The 20535-nt window shown below is 37.8% G+C and overlaps 1 protein-coding gene across 1 annotated transcript; it reads left to right on the forward strand.

The window, feature by feature from the left end:
- The first annotated feature begins 18708 nt into the window (after positions 1-18708).
- LOC135155601 (microfibril-associated glycoprotein 4-like) lies at positions 18709-19962 on the forward strand. The gene is made up of 2 exons (XM_064105102.1): positions 18709-19152; positions 19487-19962. The coding sequence occupies exons 1-2, from the start codon at positions 18712-18714 to the stop codon at positions 19700-19702; spliced, it is 657 nt and encodes a 218-aa protein (XP_063961172.1). The 5' UTR covers positions 18709-18711; the 3' UTR covers positions 19703-19962.
- The last annotated feature ends 573 nt before the right edge of the window (positions 19963-20535 follow it).

Consider the following 20535-nt stretch of genomic DNA (forward strand, 5'->3'; position numbering starts at 1 on the left):
CTCTAATAATAAATTCAGTTCAATTCATGTTAGCAGTAAACAAACATACTCCAAGGAAGAAAAAAACGAGCTCGGTCTAAAGTCTGTCCTTGGATGTACGACGAGTTAATTAGTGAGATGAATAGACGAAATAAGTTTCATAAAATGATATTAAAGTATAATTGCTCAGAATAAACTGACAATGGACAAAACATCGAGAATTATCGTTTACCCTTTCAAGCCACTTTAAATTTTAATGTGGAAGTGTGTGGACATTTGTAAAATGTTGATTTATAACTTGTCAAATTTTGAGGATTTTCACATTTTTGAACTGTCTGACTGTTATTATACCATATTTCACCCAATTTCTGGATATATTAATGTTTTGATATATATTTCTTCATGTGTTAATTTAATATCCATATTTTGTGATCAAATAAAATTGGAAATATTCGCAATTATCTATTTTCAACAAAACTCACTTTTCAGTTTTCCCATGAACAGATGAAACTGGCGACATCACGGGTCGCCAACAAAGGCTACATTGCACCTGTGTATTCTTTTGTACTTCTTTATGAATCGAAAGCTACATGAATAAATTTGCATTTCGTTGACACTCCATCTTTTTTACCTCGATGGAATTATCGACCAATTTCTCTCCTTAGTTATAATTTTTATCGAAGATTCAAGAGAGAGCTGTAGTTGCGTAACTATGGGGGGGGGGAGAGATAACGGAGGAAAAAGAAGAGAATTGAGGAAGGAAGAAAGAGAGACATTGTGACAGACATTGTGGGAAATGAAAGAAGGGGAATGTAAGTAATCTTATTTTGATAATTTGATGAAAAATAATGTGCATAGGGTCTATGTGCTCATCACTCCTGGTGCTCATATTGTCTGATTAGATACATAATCCCGTTCAAGAGGATTAAATGGAGCAATGCATTTTCAAGTCATACACCAAATATTTTTCCTCGAGCGCTCGTCAGGCCTAATTCGCTTTGTGAATTAGGATATCCCTCGCTTCGCTCGGGAAGCAGCCGCCAGGGCCTCGACAAGAGGCTACGTCAGTGGCTGTTCAGACAGCAGCATCAAATGCAGCACCATCAACCGGAAAAATTATGCAATAAAAATGATTTCTACAGGAGCACCTCAAGGCTCAGTCCTTGGGCCGCTGCTATTTACCATCTTTATTAACGATCTACCAATACAAGTCGAGACGTTTTTTCATGTACTGTTGTAATGTTTGGTCTAATCGATTTCTAAACAATAACGAAATAAGCACATAACGAAATAAGCACAATTACGATGAGCACATAGACCCTATGCACATTATTTTTCATCAACTGCACAAGCGTGCAGCGTATAGGGCTATTAGCCTATATCCGGTTTCTCTTGGATGACCCCATCAAAACACGTATTTTATCAACTTACAACCAGCACAAAAAAATGTTGATTTGATTTGAATAAAAAGATAAAATCAAACAAGCATAACACTTAAAATTTCATCAGAATCGGTTGTAAAATGAGAAAGTTATGACATTTTAAAGTTTTGCTTAATTTCACAAAACAGTTATACGAATACTGGTCGGTATGCAAATGAGGAGACTGGTGATGCCATCCACTCACTATTTGTTTGTATTTTAGTATATGAAATATGTAATATTCTCATTTTCTCCTCATCGTCAAGTGAAATAACGATTAATTCCTCCCTGAACCCGTGGAATTAACATTGTATAGATGTGGACGTCATTGGACGAAGCGGGTATTGGACGAAACTGGGTCGACGGACGAACTGACGGACAATTTGGTCGAAATGATTATGTCGGGGCACTGTGGGCAATGGTAATGGACCTGAATCAGCAAAGCCCCCCCCCCCCCCCCAAAAAAAAAAAAAAAAAAAAAAAAAAACGAAAGAAGGAAGGAAAGAAAAATGGGCTAAGGTAATCAATTTCAATGGGGTTTTATTGACCAAATGTCGTATATTCCCTGGAATCTTTCCGTCAACTGACAAAAGACACCTTTGTTTCAAGACTGTATAGCACAGTATAGCACTGTATAGCACTGTATAGCACAACATCCTATCCGATACTCAATTTGGTTTCCGGGAAAAGAGTAGCACTTCCCACGCAATACTTTCTTTGGTTCAAACAGTTGCCAAAGCTTATGACAAGTCTTCGAATACGATTGGTTTGTTTTTAGATTTTTCAAAAGCATTCGATACAGTTGATCATAACATTCTCCTTTATAAACTTTCTCATTATGGAATAAGAGGGGAACCACTAAAGTGGTTCAAGAATTATCTAACCGGGCGTTCACAGTTCGTTTCACTTGATTGTAATATTTCTGAACGTAAACCTGTCCTTTGTGGAGTTCCACAGGGCAGCATTCTTGGCCCACTTTTGTTCATTACTTATATAAATGATATTGATATGTCATCTAGATTGCTCCAATTTATACTTTTCGCTGATGACTCTAATATATTTCTGTCGCACCCCGACCCAGAGCAATTGACGCAAATATTCAATGACGAACTAAAAAATGTGTCTAATTGGATAACAGCTAACAAACTCTCTCTTAACCTAGAAAAAACTAGCTACATGCTATTTAGCAACAAGATTACGAGTGTACCAAAAGATGTAATTTTAAATGATATTGTCATTCAAAGAGTGCGATCTACTAAATTTTTGGGACTGATCATTGACGACAAACTTTCTTGGAAAGCACATATTGATAATATTTGTAAAATCATTGCTCGCAACATCGGTGTCATTAGAAAATTAAGTTACTTCTTACCCCATTATATTTTGTTATCATTGTATTCAACGTTAATTTTACCTTACTTGAATTACGGAGTTGTTGCGTGGGGTAATGCAGCGAATTATCAAATTAATAGACTTTTTATTTTACAAAAAAGAGTGATTCGTATTATTAGTCATGCAGAATTCAGGGCACATACAAATATTCTGTTTTTGAGAAATAAAGTCTTGAAGATTAAAGATTTATATTCTTTTCAACTCGGACAGTTAATGTTCAAGTTTATCAATAAACAATAACCGTTACCTTTTAATAATATGTTTATAAAAAATGATACAATTCATAAACACTTCACTCGCCAGGCGAGTTCCTTTCATTTACCTCTGAATAGAACATCGTTTGCACAGAAGACATTTGTTTTTACTGGTCCAAAATTATGGAATTCTTTTTCAAAGGATATTATACAATGTAATTCAATACACAATTTCAAAGGAAAACTTAAAAAATATCTTCTGAATTCATATTAGATTATCGTTTTTTCCCAAAGTAATGTAATTCAGAACTTAATATGTAAATGTGTTTATTAATTTCTCTTTGTATATATATATATTGTTTATTTCTTTATTTTATCTTATTTTTAATTCATAAAATTTACTTATAAAAGGGGGCCTTCACCCTACAAGCTCTGCTTTTTAGTTGGTCTCCTTCCCTTTCGATTTCATGGTATTATTGTATTATAAAAAAATAATTTAAATGTTATATTTTGTAAATATGTATATTGAACTATCATTGTAAATGTAAAAAGATTGAAAGAGAAAATAAATGAATTGAATTGAATTGAATTGAATTGAAAGACTCGTAAAATTTACAACATTTTTAGGCGTAATTCATATATTCCCATGTCCCACTTTTTAAATACATTTTTTAGTTATTTATCTGCATCTTCACTTCGTTGTTGCGTTGTATTAAGTTATACTAATTGTCTTGTTATTGTATTTCTATATCATAAAAGCCAAGTCCACCCCAACAATCAAGAAGTGGATTTGGAGAAAGTGGAGAAAAATCTCGGAGAAAAATCAAACTACTATAATTATAACGCTGCATCATGAGACGGCTAGTCTGATTGGAGGTTTACTAGGCATTTAATTAATTAAAGTTCTCATCGAGGAAAAGTTCTTCATCACGGTCAAGTGTTAAATAATACTTGATCGAGAGCTCAATATCTCTCTAAACTATTGTGGCGGCAGCATACTATTTTTAAAAGGTTATTTTGATAGAGTCTCGCGTTACAATAGAGACGGACACATTACCTCAAAAGGCAAATCCTTGATGGGCCTATTTAAAGTGACCCATTTTGCAAATTGCATGTCTTTTCTCTAAACACTCTGTTGGGACGGATCTGAGTATTTATGAATTTGGTGGAGAAAATGTTATGTTTCTCTTTAAAAAAAATTTTTTTTAATCTTTTAAAATTTGACCTCAGGAATAACATACTAAAAATCTACCAAAATCGGGGCATCCGGGGCTAAGTGGTTATTTTCAACATGGCGTCCAAGATGGCCGCAATTCACTGAAAATGGATACAACTGACTTATTATCCACCCTAGAATCCTATTTCGGTTAATAATCCATGGTCTAGGGGTAAAAAATGTTGATACAGGCTAAAGTGAATTATAGCACCTCCAGTGTACCTGGCAAATCCAAGATGGCGCCCAAAATAGCTGCCGTAGACTGAAAATCCACAATTCATCTAAGTGGCTTTAATTTTGTTTTTATTCAATGGTTTTTAGGGTGAAGTAGTACATTTGAACAAGTTACAAGGACAGCCAGTGGTCTAGTGTGTCCAAATATCCAAGATGGCTTAAAAAAATGTTTAAAATGGCTGTTGATCATTAAAATGGACATAGTTCATTTCATATCCACCTGGGACATAATCAGGGGCGTAGACAACGGGGGGGGGGGGGATGAGGGGGATGCATCCCCCCACCTCACAAGGTGGGGGGGATGGCATGTACAATCATCCCCCCAGGTTTTGGGGAATGATATTTGGTTACTTAATAAGTCATAATGATGATAATAATAGTAATAATAATAATGATAACAACTATAATATTAATAATAATAATAATTATGATGATGATAATAATAATCCTCATCATTATTGTAATTGTGTTTATTGTTATTAGCCGCATTCACACGGTGAAAGCCAATTCAGACGGTAAAAAAAAGAAAATCTTACAAGTATTTTGTGGTTATCTTGTGGTTTGGAAACCACAAGATAACCACAAGATTAATCGCGCATATTTTGCAGTGCGCGCAATCTCGTGGTGTGGAAACCAAAAGATAACCACGAGTTTTGCGTGTTCAAATGGGGCAAACCACAAGATAACCACAAGATACCTCTAAGATTGTAAACCACAAGATAACCACAAGATAACCACAAGACTGGCTTTTAACGTGTGAAAGAAGCTATTGAAAATCAGGGATGCGGATTACGAGCGTACGCCGTGTTATGTGCGCATTACGTGCGGGGAGAGAAGGGACGCGCTAAGGCAGTTAGCTAGAAAACAAAAACACGTGGTGAGTCCGCTCAGCAGGAGGCCTTGTCTTCCTTAACTTTTTAAGGGGGAAATATATGTGAGTGTGTCACTTACATAATTCACAGCGTGAATTGATTTTAGGATTCTAGGATGGCTCATAATAAGAAGTTGAAAACATCAAAGATCACTTCTTTTTTCAAGCACAATGAGAAAGAAGAACATGATGACGAACAACCGTCTACATCAAAATCGGATGATGTCGGAGATAGGCCTGTTCTTCCTGAAGTTCAACCAGAAGAAAGTGCCGTTGAGGGTGATGGAGCATCTGAGGCGAAAGATGATGATGAAGCTGATGCCGGTTTTGACGACTGGGTTAGCCCCAATCACCCCCCTACTTCTTCCATTCCCGTAGTAGAAACTAAAACAGAAAATTCTGTTTCAAGCCAAATGGTACCAAAGCTACCCCTGGATCCATTACGAACCCTCCCTGAAACGGGTACTGTGTTTCTACTGTGCACAGGCAGAAAAACGCGGACTCTTGAAATTGGCCAAGAACAAAGAACCAGCATTTGTTTCAGTCGGCTTTTGTAATTGGAAAAAGGCATCACCCAGATTTGAGAGCCACAAGGCTTCAAATTGTCACAGAGTCGCAAAGGCAGCGATTTCCTTGAAACCTGAGGCTAAAATCGATGTCAAAATGGACGCCAACCGCCGTCAACAGCAGGAAACAGCCCAACGAGCACTGATGAAGGTCTTCAAGAGATTGCGATTCCTTCTGCGACAGGGTCTGTCATCAAGGCGTAGTATGTGTGTGGTGCGCGCACCCGTGTGTGTGTGTGTGTGTGAGTATGTGTGTGTGTGCGTGCGCGCGCGCTTGTGTGTGTTATTTTACCTCATTAAGTATGCATCAGATTGCACGATTTCAAGTTCAAAATTGCAAAAGCTCCCTACCGTCGGAGGGGGGCCACCCCCCTCCCACACCCTCCCCCCGCTCGGTCGCTTCGCTCCCTCGCTCGGGCGCTTCGCGCCCTCACTAGCGTTGGCAGCCCAGTCATCCCCCCCAGGTGTACGAACCTGTCTACGCCACTGGACATAATGATTTGTGTGTCTATGCCATAGTTAAATGGGTCAAATAATACATTGGGACAAGTTACAAGGAAAGTCAGTGGTCTAGTATGTGCAAAAATCCGCGATGGGTTCCAAATATTGAGTCTTAAATGGCTGCTAATACTTAAAGCGGACATAACTCATTTCATTTTGGCATGGGAGATGTGACTTCAATGTCTAAACCACTGGTTTCAAGGGTCAAATAATACATTAGGATAAGTTACAAGGAGTGTCAGTGATCTGATATGTCCAAACATCGAAGATGGCTTCCAAAAATTGATCTTAAAAATAGGCTGCTTATTCTTAAAGCGGACAAAGCTCATTTCATATTGGCCCGAGAGATGTGATTTTGGTATCTAAACCACAGTGGTTTCAAGGGTCAATTAATACATTAGGATAAGTTACAAGGACTGTCAGTGATCTGATATGTCCAAAAATCGAAGATGGCTTCCAAAAATTGATCTTAAAAATAGGCTGCTTATTCTTAAAGCGGACAAAGCTCATTTCATATCGGCCTGAGAGATGTGATTTTGGTGTCTAAACCACTGGTTTCAAGGGTCAAAATATTCATTAGGACAAGTTTTAAGGACAGTCAGTGGTCTGGTATGACCAAAAATCCAATATGGCTTCCAAAAATTGATTCTAAAATGGCTGCTAATACTTATTTTATATCCGCCTGTGATTTGATTTCGGTGTCTAAACTATGGTTTTAAGGGTCAAATCATATATTAGGACAAGTTACAATGACAGTCAGTGATCTAGTATGTCCGAAATTCCAAGATGGCTTCCAAAAATGGAGTTAAAATATGTCTGATGTTACTAATAAAATGAGATAGTTTGTTCAATATGTGTCTGGGGAATATGAGTTCGGTGTCTAAACCATGGTTTAAAGGGCCTAGTAATACACTAGGGTAAGTTACAAGATGACTTGAAAAATGGGGTGAAACTTGACTGTTGTTACTTAATTACAAATACACCTCGGAGGTATGATTTTACTGTCTACACTATAGAGTTTAAAGGGTCAAGTAATACATTGGGTTAAATTGAAAGGACAGTCAGATGTCAGGTATGTCCGAAAATTGAAGATGGCTTTAAAATTGGGGGTCTTAAATGACTGTTGTTACTTAAAATTAGATAGAGAACATTACAAATACACATTGGGGATATTATTTTGGTATCTACACTATAGGGTTTCAAGGGTAAAAAAATACTTTGTGACTGGTTACCATGATATGCAGTTATCCATTTTGCCTTAAAATCCAAGTTGGCTGTAAAAATGGGTTGTAAAGTGACTGCTGTTAATTAAAAATTGACATAGTTCATACAGTATCCACCTGTGAAAAATAATCTTGGTGCCTACACTTAAATGCATGGGGATAAATTATCATATTGTTTCATGAGTTGGTAACAGCACCCATTTTGATGAAATTTTAGAATCCGCCATGGATTTTTTTGACAAAATGGAATACTAACCATCCTTATTACTTGTCCGAATGTATCATTTGACCCTTCATACCAAAATTTAAACACCAACATTATTTCTTACAGATAGATATTGCAGAACTCTGACCATTATTATACAAATAATGCATGCAGCCGAGTGCGTTAGTGGAAATGCAGAGCACGCGAGGTTTCTTTAGATAGGATCGTCGCACTGTGCACGAGCCGCTTGCGGCGAGTGCCCAGTGTGCTCCATCTGAAGAAACCGAGCTTTCTCTGCATTTACTTTTACGCACGACAGAGCAAGTGCATTATTTGTTTTATAAAATAGCAACACAGAAACAATTTTTTTAAAAGTTACAGTACAGTTTTGTTGGATTTTACCGCACTGGTTTGCTCGAGCGTGCAATGTCAATTTTCGTTGCACACCTTTTGCACTACCGTGCAGTGCACAAAAAAAGTTGGATGTCATGTGACGCGTATTGACCAATCGCGATGCTTGAAATAATACAGCTATTTTATAATGAGTGATATGAATCGTTTTAGATGTCTTTTTTGAAAACCCTCTTGGACAACTGCATATCCATGTAACCAGTCCAAACGTATTATTTCAACCATGAAACCAAAGTGTGTACACCGAAATCATATCTTCTTGGTGGATTTTAAATGAACTATGTCAATTTTAAAAGTAACAGCAGTCACTTTAGACTCCGATTTTTTGGAAGCCATCTTGGAATGACGACATACTGGACCACTGACTGTCCTTGTAACTAATTTTCTGACTTTTAAAACCATGGTAAAGACATCGAAATCATATACCCTTGATGGATATTACATGAGCTATATCCATTTGTAAATACCAGCGGCTAATTTATACTATTTTTTAAGCCACTGTGGACTTTTGGGCAAACTTTGACCACCCTTCGTCCTTTTAACTTATCCCAATGTATTATTTGACAATTGAAAGCATGGTCTAGACACCGAAATCATATCTCCCAGGTGGATATTATATGAGCTATGTCAATTTTAAGTATCAACAGCCATTTTAAACTCAATTTTTGGAAGCCATCGTGGATTTTTGGACACACCAGACCACTGGCTGTCCTTGTAACTTGTACCGATGTACTACTTCACCATCAAAACCATTGAATGAAAACAAAATTAAAGCCACTTAAGTAAGTAATAAATGAATTTTTTGTTTTTTAGCCTCCGGAAGCCATTTTGGGCGCCATCTTGGAATTTCCTGGTACCCAAGAACACTAATATTCACTCTAACTTGTATCAATAAATTATTTTACCCACTGGAACATGGAATATGTACCTAAATAGGATTCTAGGGTGGATAATGAGTGAGTTATATCCATTTTCAGTGAATGGCGGCCATCTTGGACGCCATCTTGAAAATAACTACTTTCCCACATGCGGATTTTGGTAGATTTTTAGTATGTTATTCCTGAGGTCAAATAGTACAAAAAACAGTTGAAAAATCATTTGTTGCAATTTGTTCCGGGTCAAACCATATAATGAAATGATAGAAAAAGATGCAACCAAAATTAAACACAGACAACTCTGCTGAAGTATCAGCAACCGGTTTTTTTTTAAGAGTCGAGTATCGTTAATTAAGAATGCACGAAACCGCCCTTACAGGGCGAGATCTAATTGGTCATTTTGCGTAACCAAGAAAAACATTATTTACATAATATTACTCAGTCCGTGTCTCTTAGGGTTCAACACGTATCGGAAATGCTTTCTTTTGAAATTCATCTGCTGTTCGTATTTCAGGCTTCTTTGATATCATAAAATAAACTCAGAAATTGTCACAACAACTCTCTAAATGTAAACTGAAACTAATCAAACTAATTACTATGTCAGAGTTGTGTAAAGGGCCTATCCCATTCAACAAAATCTAAGGCAATATTTTTTTATTTTGCTTAAATCTGTTTGCCAGAGTGCACATATTGACTCTTATCCTCGGTAAACTTCAGCAAAAGTTGCCATAATTAAGCGAACCTTTAAATAAAATTCACAATTATCGTTTATACCATCACGACAACTTGATACTTTATATATAGTGTATACCAATTTGATGAGCATCAATATCAAAGGCCAGAAATTGCAGAATAAATATAATATTCATGAACGTCTTTGTGATAGCTAATTATGTCCTTCATACAAACGTCCTTGGCTCGATGGCGTTATTCTCCCATGCAGCGGATGGGAGGCCTCGATATAAAATGTTGATATCATTACTGTAACAACGGCACATTCAGATGAACACATTCTTCATTCCGAGAGAGGAACTATACCTCTTTCACACTTTACGAAACTATTTGAAGATTTCCTTCTGCTGCTCTCAGGACTCGGTGCATGAAAAAAACATCAGTAATCATGGTAAGCTCATACTTTCTATTATTATTATTATTACTATTATCTTTATTATTATTATCATTATCGCAGATTTCATATCCGTCATGAATTATCATGGACATAATTACGGTTTCATGATGTTTACTTTTACTTCTTAGGCCAATTTTCCATTTCCTTTCTTGGTCAATAAAAAAAAATGAACTAAAATAGTTGCCAGTTATGTACACGTTGCACTCCTGTATTTGTCCCCCCCCCCCTCATCTCTCCATATATATATCTCTCTCTCCCTCCTTGAACAGTCTTGAAAACAAGTCCTTATTCTTTTTTAATGTTCGATTTATTTAGGGAAAATTTATTTTGTATTCAGTTACGTCCATCACAATCGTCATGGAATTCTTAATTGATATATCTTTCTGCTTCTTTCAGTCTGTTGTATGCTCATCACAGAGTTTCCCTCCCTTCCTGTTCCTCATTCCAGTGAGTTTCGTTCATGGTGGTAAGTTTGAATTTGATATTTTGACCCTTTTTTATTTGTATTGATTATCATGATTACAAACAGAACATCTCATAATTACTGTAGACAAAAAGAAAAACAACATAGAAAAAATAACTAAAATAATAATCAGAATAACAATATCAATAAGAATATAAAGTGACCCTGTTTTTAATCATACACTTTCTTCTTATAATATTTTTGCGATTTATAAATCGCGGTATAATCTGTGAAGAGAATGTAATGTTGGATTATAACATAGCCAATCCTTACTATCTTTTCAACAGTAAAGTAAATTGTGGAGAAAACACTCGGAATGATCACGAATGTATCACAGATCCCGTGATCCCACTTTTATTTGTTGTAACTTCCAGTTTAGTTCATACTTCAGTACTTTACATATTTAAAAGAAATATTCGGGGAAACGCATAAACGATCAAAATTACCGTCTTGTCGATTTTTTTTAACAATACAGTTGCTGAATATCAAAAGAGCTTTGCGACCCAGACCCCTTATCATGTAAGAACATCACTCTATCTGGAGGGAGATCGATTCAATTCATTCGAAGATTAGCATCAACATCAAACGATCCTGAACCAGTTCTGGTAAAACTCCCATCTTGGCGCCATTTTGTCTGTGTTTTACCGAAAAGAAATGGTGAGTGCATAAAAACGATCTTCTACATATATTTTGGACATGATAGGCCTATGTCCCCTTACATCATAAGATTTCGCAAAAATATTTTCTAGGCTATTTGGATTACAGTTGCTTATTTCACCTTTCTTTAGATGGGTATTATGACCGGTTCCCTCGAGCCATTTGGCGCATCTTCCTCCCGGATCTTCCTGTTCCTATAATATGCTAAAGAGATACTGTAACCGGCGTGTGGTTTATCGTGTTTAAGTATTTCTGGAGGAGCCGCATCTGTTACAGGTGCTCTTCGAATTGTTATTTTTGTGTGACATTGTAGAGTTTTGCTTCTGACCAAATTGCTTTGTTGCACCAGATATGCAAAAGTCTATACATGTTATTCATTGGCAGCGGAACGATTTTGAAAGGGGGAGGGGCTGAACATACACAAAATCGCAATCATGGTCATTTTTGCGTTTTTGTACAAAGTTTTGGGAAAAGTGGGGCTGAAGCCATGTTAATCTGTAAATGTGGAAGGGTCTGGTTAATTAAAGACTTCATTATTAACTTTTCCCCTTGTTTGTCTTTTATTTCGGATCGTGCTTTCCTACTATATATTTTGCAAAGAGCAATTTTGTACGATTCGTATTGACTGCATCCTATGCATTCTGCTTCCTCTTCTTGAACCATGGACTGTGTTTTACAGTGTTTCGTAAATATCTTATCGATAATAGTACAATGTGCCTTTACACTATCTTCTATAGGCCGGCCAGTCCGGATTCGTTAACGTTTTTGCTTTCTTCCATCATCATGATCATGATATGTGTCCATGTTTCTACTACAAGAAGTTTTGTCCCAATACAATCACCATCCGTAAATAGTTTTTTAATTAGCATTATTATATCGTCTTTGTATTATTATGTCAATATCGTAGAGACTCCTACGGATGCATCACCACCACTAGAAACTCTCGATGGAGGAAGTTCGACAACTTCGCCAGAAATTTCATCCAGTGGATCAACTGAAGCTTCGTCAGAACAAGCAATGTCAGGCTCTTCGACTACTCCATCAGAACCTACGACCAATGGTAAAACAAGCCCCCAGCCCCCCTTCTCGGTTCCGTGGCCCATGTTTATCTGTAATAGCTCCATGGCTAAAGTGATAGGCCCGTATTCTGAAGTCAGGTTTAAGCTAAACTCAGGTTTAAAGTTGTGGTTTAAGTATGGACAGCCAAAAGTATCAATTTTTTTTAATAAGTTGTACGTTTCTTATGTTTACTGTGCTCTTTCTTGATTCATCGATGGTGAAGACAATAATCTATATATACTTCCTAGACAATTATGAATGATTTGAGAGCCAAATGAGCTGAAATATGATATCCCTACTGTTAGTGATTTATGTAACAATTGGCTTTCCATACTTAAACCACAACTTTAAACCTGAGTTTAAGTTAAACCCGACTTCAGAATACGGGCCATAGGGTCTGATAACACTTCCGTAATGATTTTCCTCGTTTGTCCTTTAAGTCGGATCGTGCATTCCTCCTAACTCTTTTGCAATTTGGTAGCGCGATTTTGCACGATTCTTATTGACCCAATCCTGTGCAGTCTTCTTCCTTTTCTTGAACCATGGATCATGTTTTTCATTGTTCCTTTAATGTCTCATCGAGAAAAGTGCTACTATCAATGTTTCTTCTAGACCAGACCGGTTTTGCTAATGTTTTTGCTCTCTTCCATTCATCTATGATAATAATAATAATAATATAGGGTATTTATATTGCGCACATATCCACCTTGTTAGGTGCTCAAGGCGCTCCTATCCCAGGTAACAATACAGCGTTGGACCAACGTTGGATCAACGTTGGGAAATTTTTTCCCAACGTTGCCTCAACGTTGGCAGGCCAACGTTGCATCATCGATAGAAGTGCACGCGCATACATCGTCAGACCAACAACATTTCCAACGTCAGTTCAACGTTGTCCAGCAACAATGTTTCAACGTTGTCTGGCAACGTTGATCCAATGTTGGCTAAATAGTCAAATACAACATTGCTACAACGTTGGTAAGCAACGTTGCATCATCGATAGAAGTGCACGTCCATACATCGTCAGACCAACAACATTTCCAACGTCAGTTCAACGTTGTCCACCATCAATGCTCCAACGTTGGTATAATGTCGGCTGAGTCATCAATAACAGCATTGCTTCAACGTTGATGGGCAACGTTGAAGCAGCGATGGACGTGCACTTGCATACATCGTCAGTCCAACTATGTTTACAACGTTGGTTCAACGCTGTCCAGCAACAATGCTCCAACGTTGTCTGGCAACATTGCTCCAACATTGTTACAACGTTGTCACAACGTTGCTTCAACATTGCTCCAACGTTATTCCAACGTATGGCAGTAATTAACAAAACTTTAATTGGTTTCAAGGTGAAGTCCACCATTACAACTCTTCACTCTAATCTTTATCATCATGTCTTATCCTATCCTAAAATCCTACATCCTAATCCTATATCCTATTCCTATCATCCTACACCTATCCACTGTATCCTGTCATTGACTCCTATATATAGAGCAACTTTGCTATACTTGGCAGAATACAGTTAATATCATTTTCCACACTTAACCTTGAATATTTCACTTAGAATAATATGTTTTGATTATAAATGATATGGTAATGGAGCCACATACTTTTCTGAAACTTTTCATGGTGGAAATATTGAATAAACATAAATACTCTAATTATTATAGCAATATTACCTAAAATTTTGGTCATTTACTGATGTAATGAATATTCATGAGTGCATAATCATTGTCCAGATGAGGCAGGTTTGGCAGCGTTGGTCCAATGTTGGTCCAACGTTGGGTGACGTTGATCCAACGTTCGTATAATGTTGGTCCAATGTTGATGGAAAGTTGATTCAACTTTAGTCCAATGTTAGCGTAAACGTTGATTCAATGTTTGTCTAATATCGGTTAAATGTTGTTGTACAACGCCTACTTAGCTTGTTGTACGCGAGCAAATGGGAGGCTGAATGTCAAACATTCGTACCGTTGCACAAAAGACGTACCATCCAAAATGTACCGTCCAAAGTGTACCGTTGCACGACTTTAGGAGGTGACGTCACAATACGATTTAATTCATTGCGCTCGGTAAAAATGAACAATACGCGTATAAGCCAGCTGGCTAAATGCGCAAGGCTGCCCAAGGTCATGTGCGCTTGTGGGATTTTGCTTTCTGCTTTCGGTATTTTTGCTCCCTTTTCATAGATTACTATAGGGATAAACTCTTTGTTTTTTCATATTTTCGCTAAATTTTGAGGCGTTGTACAACACAAATAGCGAATATTCTTATTCGTGCAATGGTGCGAGATTTCTCATTCGGTGAAAGAAAGAAACGCTCTATTCAACTCGGCTCACGCCTCGTTGAATAGAGCATCTTTCTTTCACCTCATGCGAAATCTCGCACCATCGCACTCATACCTATTCGCTATTTGTATATTGTAACGTTGATTCTTTGTTGGTCTAATTTTAAACAAATCCAACGATGCACCATCTCCATCAAACAGTTTTCAACACTGTGCCATCATCATCTGTAACCTGTTCATGATTCTATCAAAAAACATTACAACTATTATTACAGCTATTTATTTCTTTTCATTCTTTCTGTTACAAGTCTCTTCACATAATTAAGAGGAATCAAGAGAATTACGTGTGATATTTATTTATCACAAAAACTCACATGTGTAATTGCAGTCTCTCAGTATTTACAAAATCTAAAAGGAAGGTCGCGTAACTTGGCCTCACTCAGAGTAACGTAACTACTGCCTACTGTAACTAAAGAGTGCCTCTTTTTTATTAAGATAGAAGTCAACTGATATCTCAATATGCATGGCCATGGCCCAGTCTCGCTCGTGCCATAACTATTAAATGATATTTCAGCGTCAAGTGTAGCATGCCTCACATAGCAACTACAGGTTTGACTGCAGTTGGAAAACACTCGGTCCAGGTTAGGCCAGGCAGGACCGACCAGGTCAATTCAAGGCAGCGTATAATAAATAAGGCAGGAATGCCAGGTAGCAAGTCATTGGGTGATTTCAAGTACGGTGTACGGTGTTGAGAGCGTGAAAGGGCTGCTGAACTGAGCTCCAACACCAAGCGTAATATTATTTTTCATTGAAATGTATTAAAACTCTAATGATTTGCTCTCATCTTAAATGTAAAAGATAATTTTACGGAGATGGTTCGTCGTGTTCGCCCCCTGTTCGTGAGCTACAGTTCATCAACACCAACACTGAACTTTAAATCACGATTCTCCCAATCCCTGGGGGCCGGTGTTGCTGAATGGGGAAATTGCTTGTAGATCATCAACACCATGCAGCCACAGTGCAGTGTTGGGTTCAGCAGATGACAATCAACACCAGCCTTCAACACAAACTGCCGGAAATACACCATATTTTCCAAGGTCAATCTCAACACCAGCCTGATTCAAGTACGGTGTTGTCACAACTCCAACACCAGATTTCAACACTAGCTGTACTTGAAATTATTGAAATCACCCAATGACTGTTGCCTTGCCCTTGGAATCGCATACTCGTTCCCACTCACACGTATTGCGAGGTTAGTATTATATTAGTCACTCACACAAGCTAATTACGAGGTTAGTTAGTATGTTATACTGTGCAGTGACTGGTGTTAAGTACTACTTTACTACTACTTACACGAATATAGTAGCGTCGGACTGTACGCGCACAGAAGCTGACTCCGGGATCTTTCGGAGGGGATCAATGGTTGCAGTTACCGATTATCTGCAAGTGCAAAGAAAATTCCACTGTAGATTGTAGGTCCTAAATATGCAGCTTATAAGTACTGTTCCAGATCACTAGATATTCTGGAATTCAATTGTCTATATCCACTATCCAGTCCAAATTCTACCAGATTCTTCAAGTTCAAAATTGAAGGAAGCAGACTACACAGACATGACAGAAGGAGTCCGACGTCGAGACTAATTCTGCGCATCATAATAGTATGGTATTTTTAAATAGGCACATTTGATGCTTGTATTTCCTTCTTCAATTTCTTCTAGTTATGTGACGGTAGGCCTATGAATTATCTCGTACTTACTGTGAAAGGCCGAGCCAGCTGCAAAGGACGAGGGCGTTTCTGGAAATTCTGGTCTTGAACTACATTTTTTTTCTTGTTTTTCTCCTTTATTTTCTATATTAATCGACACATTTGCATCCCCCGGTGCATGTAGCCTCTCTATTCTACCCCATCTTTATTTTTGTTTTCCCCTTAGACTTAGTTTTAGTTCCTCTTTCCCTTCCCATTATTTTCCTTCTCTCTCGATTTCTTTTCCCCTTATTGCTGGGGGATACCAAGGGTGACATGGATAGACAAGCAAACTTACTTGATCGACCCCCCCCCCCTTGGCCCCATTAATAATTATGCGAGTAGTCGTCTGTATATCATTATCAATTCTCCAATGAACCAGTTTCTAACGTTCTCAACACTGTGTATATTATGCCGGGATATTATGTTGACTGTCAAACAAATATCCAACAAACTATAGTTTCCAACATTGTGTCAATGTTAACTGTCAACAACTCTCCAATAAACTATTCCAATTACGCTGTCCACGTTGTGCCATTGTCCGTTGTTCAACAACTCTCCGTCAAACTAGTTTCCACTCCTTTGTCAACGTTGTGCCATTTTTTATTTTTTTTATTATTTTTTTTTTATTTCCAGGCAAAAGACAATAAGAATATATACAAGAGGAATAAATTACCACCGACTAGTGCCTGAGGATGACTAAAAGAAAAACTAGTTTCTGTTATGAAGCTCTCCTCACTAGTCGGGGTTTACAAATATACAAAATAAAATCAGATAAAATGGCAATATATGTTTAGATGCATTACTTAATAAAACAAAGAACTTAATAATAAAGAGTGTTTGTTTCCATGTGCAATTATAATATCCAGTCAATATGAAGTGTTAACGTATTTAAATAAACAACTTTATGTTATTATCAGATAGTCAAGCCTATGGAGATGGAGTTGCATATATTGTGAGAACTTCAATGTTACATAAGCAGAGAATAAGCAATTGTCGACTGTCCAACAAATCTCCAAGAAAATAGTTTCCAACGTTGTTCCTTTGTCGGTTGTTCAGCAACTCTCCATCGAACTAGTTTCCGACGTAGTCAACGCTGTGCCTTTGTTGGCTGTTCAACACCTATCCAATCAAACACGCGTTTCCAACGTTGTGACGTTATTGGCTGTCCAGCAAATCTCCAACACACTAGTTTCCAATGTTGTGCCATTGTCTGTTGTTCAACAACTTTCCAACGTTGCCAACGTTGTGTCATCGTCGACTATCCTACTGATCTCCAATCTACCAGTTTCCAACGTTGTGCCAGTGTCAGTTGTTCAACAACCTCCCATCTAACTAGTTTCCAGCTTTATCAACGTTGTGTCATTGTATACTATCTAACTAATCTCCAATCTACCAGTTTCCAACGTTGTGCCATCGTCGACTATCCAACAAATCTCCATCGAACTAGTTTCTAGCTTTGACAACGTTGTGCCATATAGTTGGTTGTTCAACAACTTTCCATCGAACTAGTTTCCAACGTTGCCAACCTTGTGTCATCGTCGACTATCCAACTAATCTCCAACCTACTAGTTTCCATCGTTGTGCAATTGTCGACTGTCCAACAACTCTCCAACTAACGTACAAGTTTCCAACGTTGCCAACGTCGTGTCATTGTTGATTGTTCAACAACTTTCCAGCGAACTAGTTTCCAACGTTGCCAACGTTGTGCATTTGCTGGCTGTCAACAACTATCCAATCAAACGTGTCTCCAACGTTGAGACATTGTCGACTGTCCAACAACTCTCCAACTTACTAGTCTCCAACGTTGTGCCATTGTCGACCGTCCAACAAATCTCCAACAAACTAGTTTCCAACTTTGTCGACGTTGTGCCATTGTCGGTTGTTCAACAACTTTCCAGCGAACTAGTTTCCAACGTTGCCAACGTTGTGCCTTTGCTGGCTGTTCAACAACTATCCAATCAAACGTGTTTCCAACGTTGTGACATTGTCGACTGTCCAACAACTCCCCAACTAACACGTTTCCAACGTTGCCAACGTCGTGTCATTGTTGATTGTCCATCATCTTTCCATCAAACTAGTTTCCAACGTCGATTCAACGTTAATCCATCAAGTTTTTCCAACGTCCAACGACTTTCAAGTTTCCAACGTGGAGCCAACGTTGGCTTGTTACCTGGGATATTACCCGGCTAAGCTAGGCGTTCTTCCATGTTCCTACAGGAAGTTCTGTCCCAACACAATCACCATCGGTAATTGTTTTTTATGTCAATATCGTATAGATACTCCCATGGATGCATCACCACCCCAAGAAACTCCTGGTGGAGGAAGTTCGACAACTTCACCAGAACTTTCATCCATTGGATCACCTGAAGCTTCGTCAGAACAAGCAATGACCCCAATGACAGGCTCTTCAACTACTCCATCAGAACCTGCGACCAATGGTACAACAATATATTCGCAGGAACATACGTCAGGTTATTCGACAACTCCATCAGAACATACGACAGACGATGCGGCTACAACTTTGTCACACCCTACAACAATTCCTTCTACGGAGGCTTTACCTGAAACCACAACTAAAGGAAATTTAGATGTGAATTCATGTAAGATGCTCTATTCAATGGGGCATCAAACAAGTGGTGTCTATGCCATCTCTCCTAGCGGTGTGGGACTGACCGATGTCTACTGCGATATGACCACCGATAGCGGAGGGTGGACAATCTTCCAGGTACGTTCCGCTAGGTTCTCGGTGTGAAATGAATCTATCCGATGTTTATGTTTTATTAAGATGGTCAATATTTTTGCTTAATCGCATCTTTTTTTTTCCTTTTTTTTTTAATTTTTTTTTAAAAGAACTTTCGCTCTATCCACCATTTCATTCTGGCCTCTTCATCATGTTAATATAGGCCAAATAAGTAGAATTTTGTAGACTTGCTCGGTTCGCCCGCTCACAATTTTTCTGAAATATTCCAACGTATCTAAACTCAACCTTCTCTTGCACGCTCACTATTCGATAATTTTTTTCACATACCACATCCTTCACAATAATAATGTGCATACAGAAACGTTATGACGGATCTGTGGATTTTTACCGCAATTATACCGAGTATGTTCGTGGATTTGGTGACGTCGAGGGCGAATACTGGTTGGGATTAGACCAACTCTACTTACTTGCTAAAGATGGAGTCGAACTCAGAATCGATATGGTTGATTACGATAACAATCCATTCTACGCTCATTATGGCAGTTTTAGCATTGGAAGTACCAACACCAAGTAAGGTTCTTACAATTTTCCTTCGCTATAATTATAGAGAGAGCGTATGGAAAACGTTACATTTTGGAAAAGCTGTCAAAATTACGCTTATTAATGAAGTATCATTGTGTAATATCTCTAAAATCTTCTCTATTAGATGACACCACGATATATTTTGTTCATGCTTGAGCGCAAAACGACATGTTTTATCAGAGTGACGAGAATGGCTTGCGCCATAATGAAGGAAATGGGCAGTCAAATCAAATGATTTGCTCGAGTTATTAAGATCTTTTCACATACTATTTATTCTTAATTAGTACAGGATAGAAGAGGCATATCCTTGTTTTTACATATATATTATATTTTTTGATGGTTTCTTGTCAATTTGAGGGTGCTGATTACGAATCTGAATGATGCCACTCGTGTAACCTTGAGCATTTTCCACAAATGGGCAAAATCCAATATGGCCGCCAAAATATGCAAATTACCCATGAAAATCATAAAATTGCCCGCACATTGGCAACAAAATACATGAAAGTGTGTGGCAGGAGTGAAATACTCGCTGAAAAAATAATTTTTGACAAAATATCTATTTTCTGGATCATAATGGCCGCCATAGGCCTCTGTATACTCTATTATGTGCAACATGAATAGGGAAAACTAATTTTCACAAAAAATGAGCACTAAACTGCAAGAAATCGTGATCTATGAACGAAGTTCTGTATGCAAATCGTCATTACTAACGAGATATATCATTTATTATATCATGTATGGGAACATTTCTGTATTTTGATATTTAAAATAGCCGCCACTGGCCAAAACAGTATTATGTACAATGGCAAAGGGGGCCAAAAAAAT

This window comes from Lytechinus pictus, chromosome 1 (genome assembly GCF_037042905.1).
Source record: "Lytechinus pictus isolate F3 Inbred chromosome 1, Lp3.0, whole genome shotgun sequence".
Taxonomy (NCBI): Eukaryota; Metazoa; Echinodermata; class Echinoidea; order Temnopleuroida; family Toxopneustidae; genus Lytechinus; species Lytechinus pictus.

Excerpts from the sequence above, each read along its gene's own strand:
- LOC135155601 (XM_064105102.1), top strand. The coding sequence starts at position 18,712 with ATGGATGCATCACCACCCCAAGAAACTCCTGGTGGAGGAAGTTCGACA. Across the intron at positions 19,153-19,486 it reads GAGGGTGGACAATCTTCCAG|AAACGTTATGACGGATCTGT; the intron begins GTACGTTCCGCT and ends ATGTGCATACAG.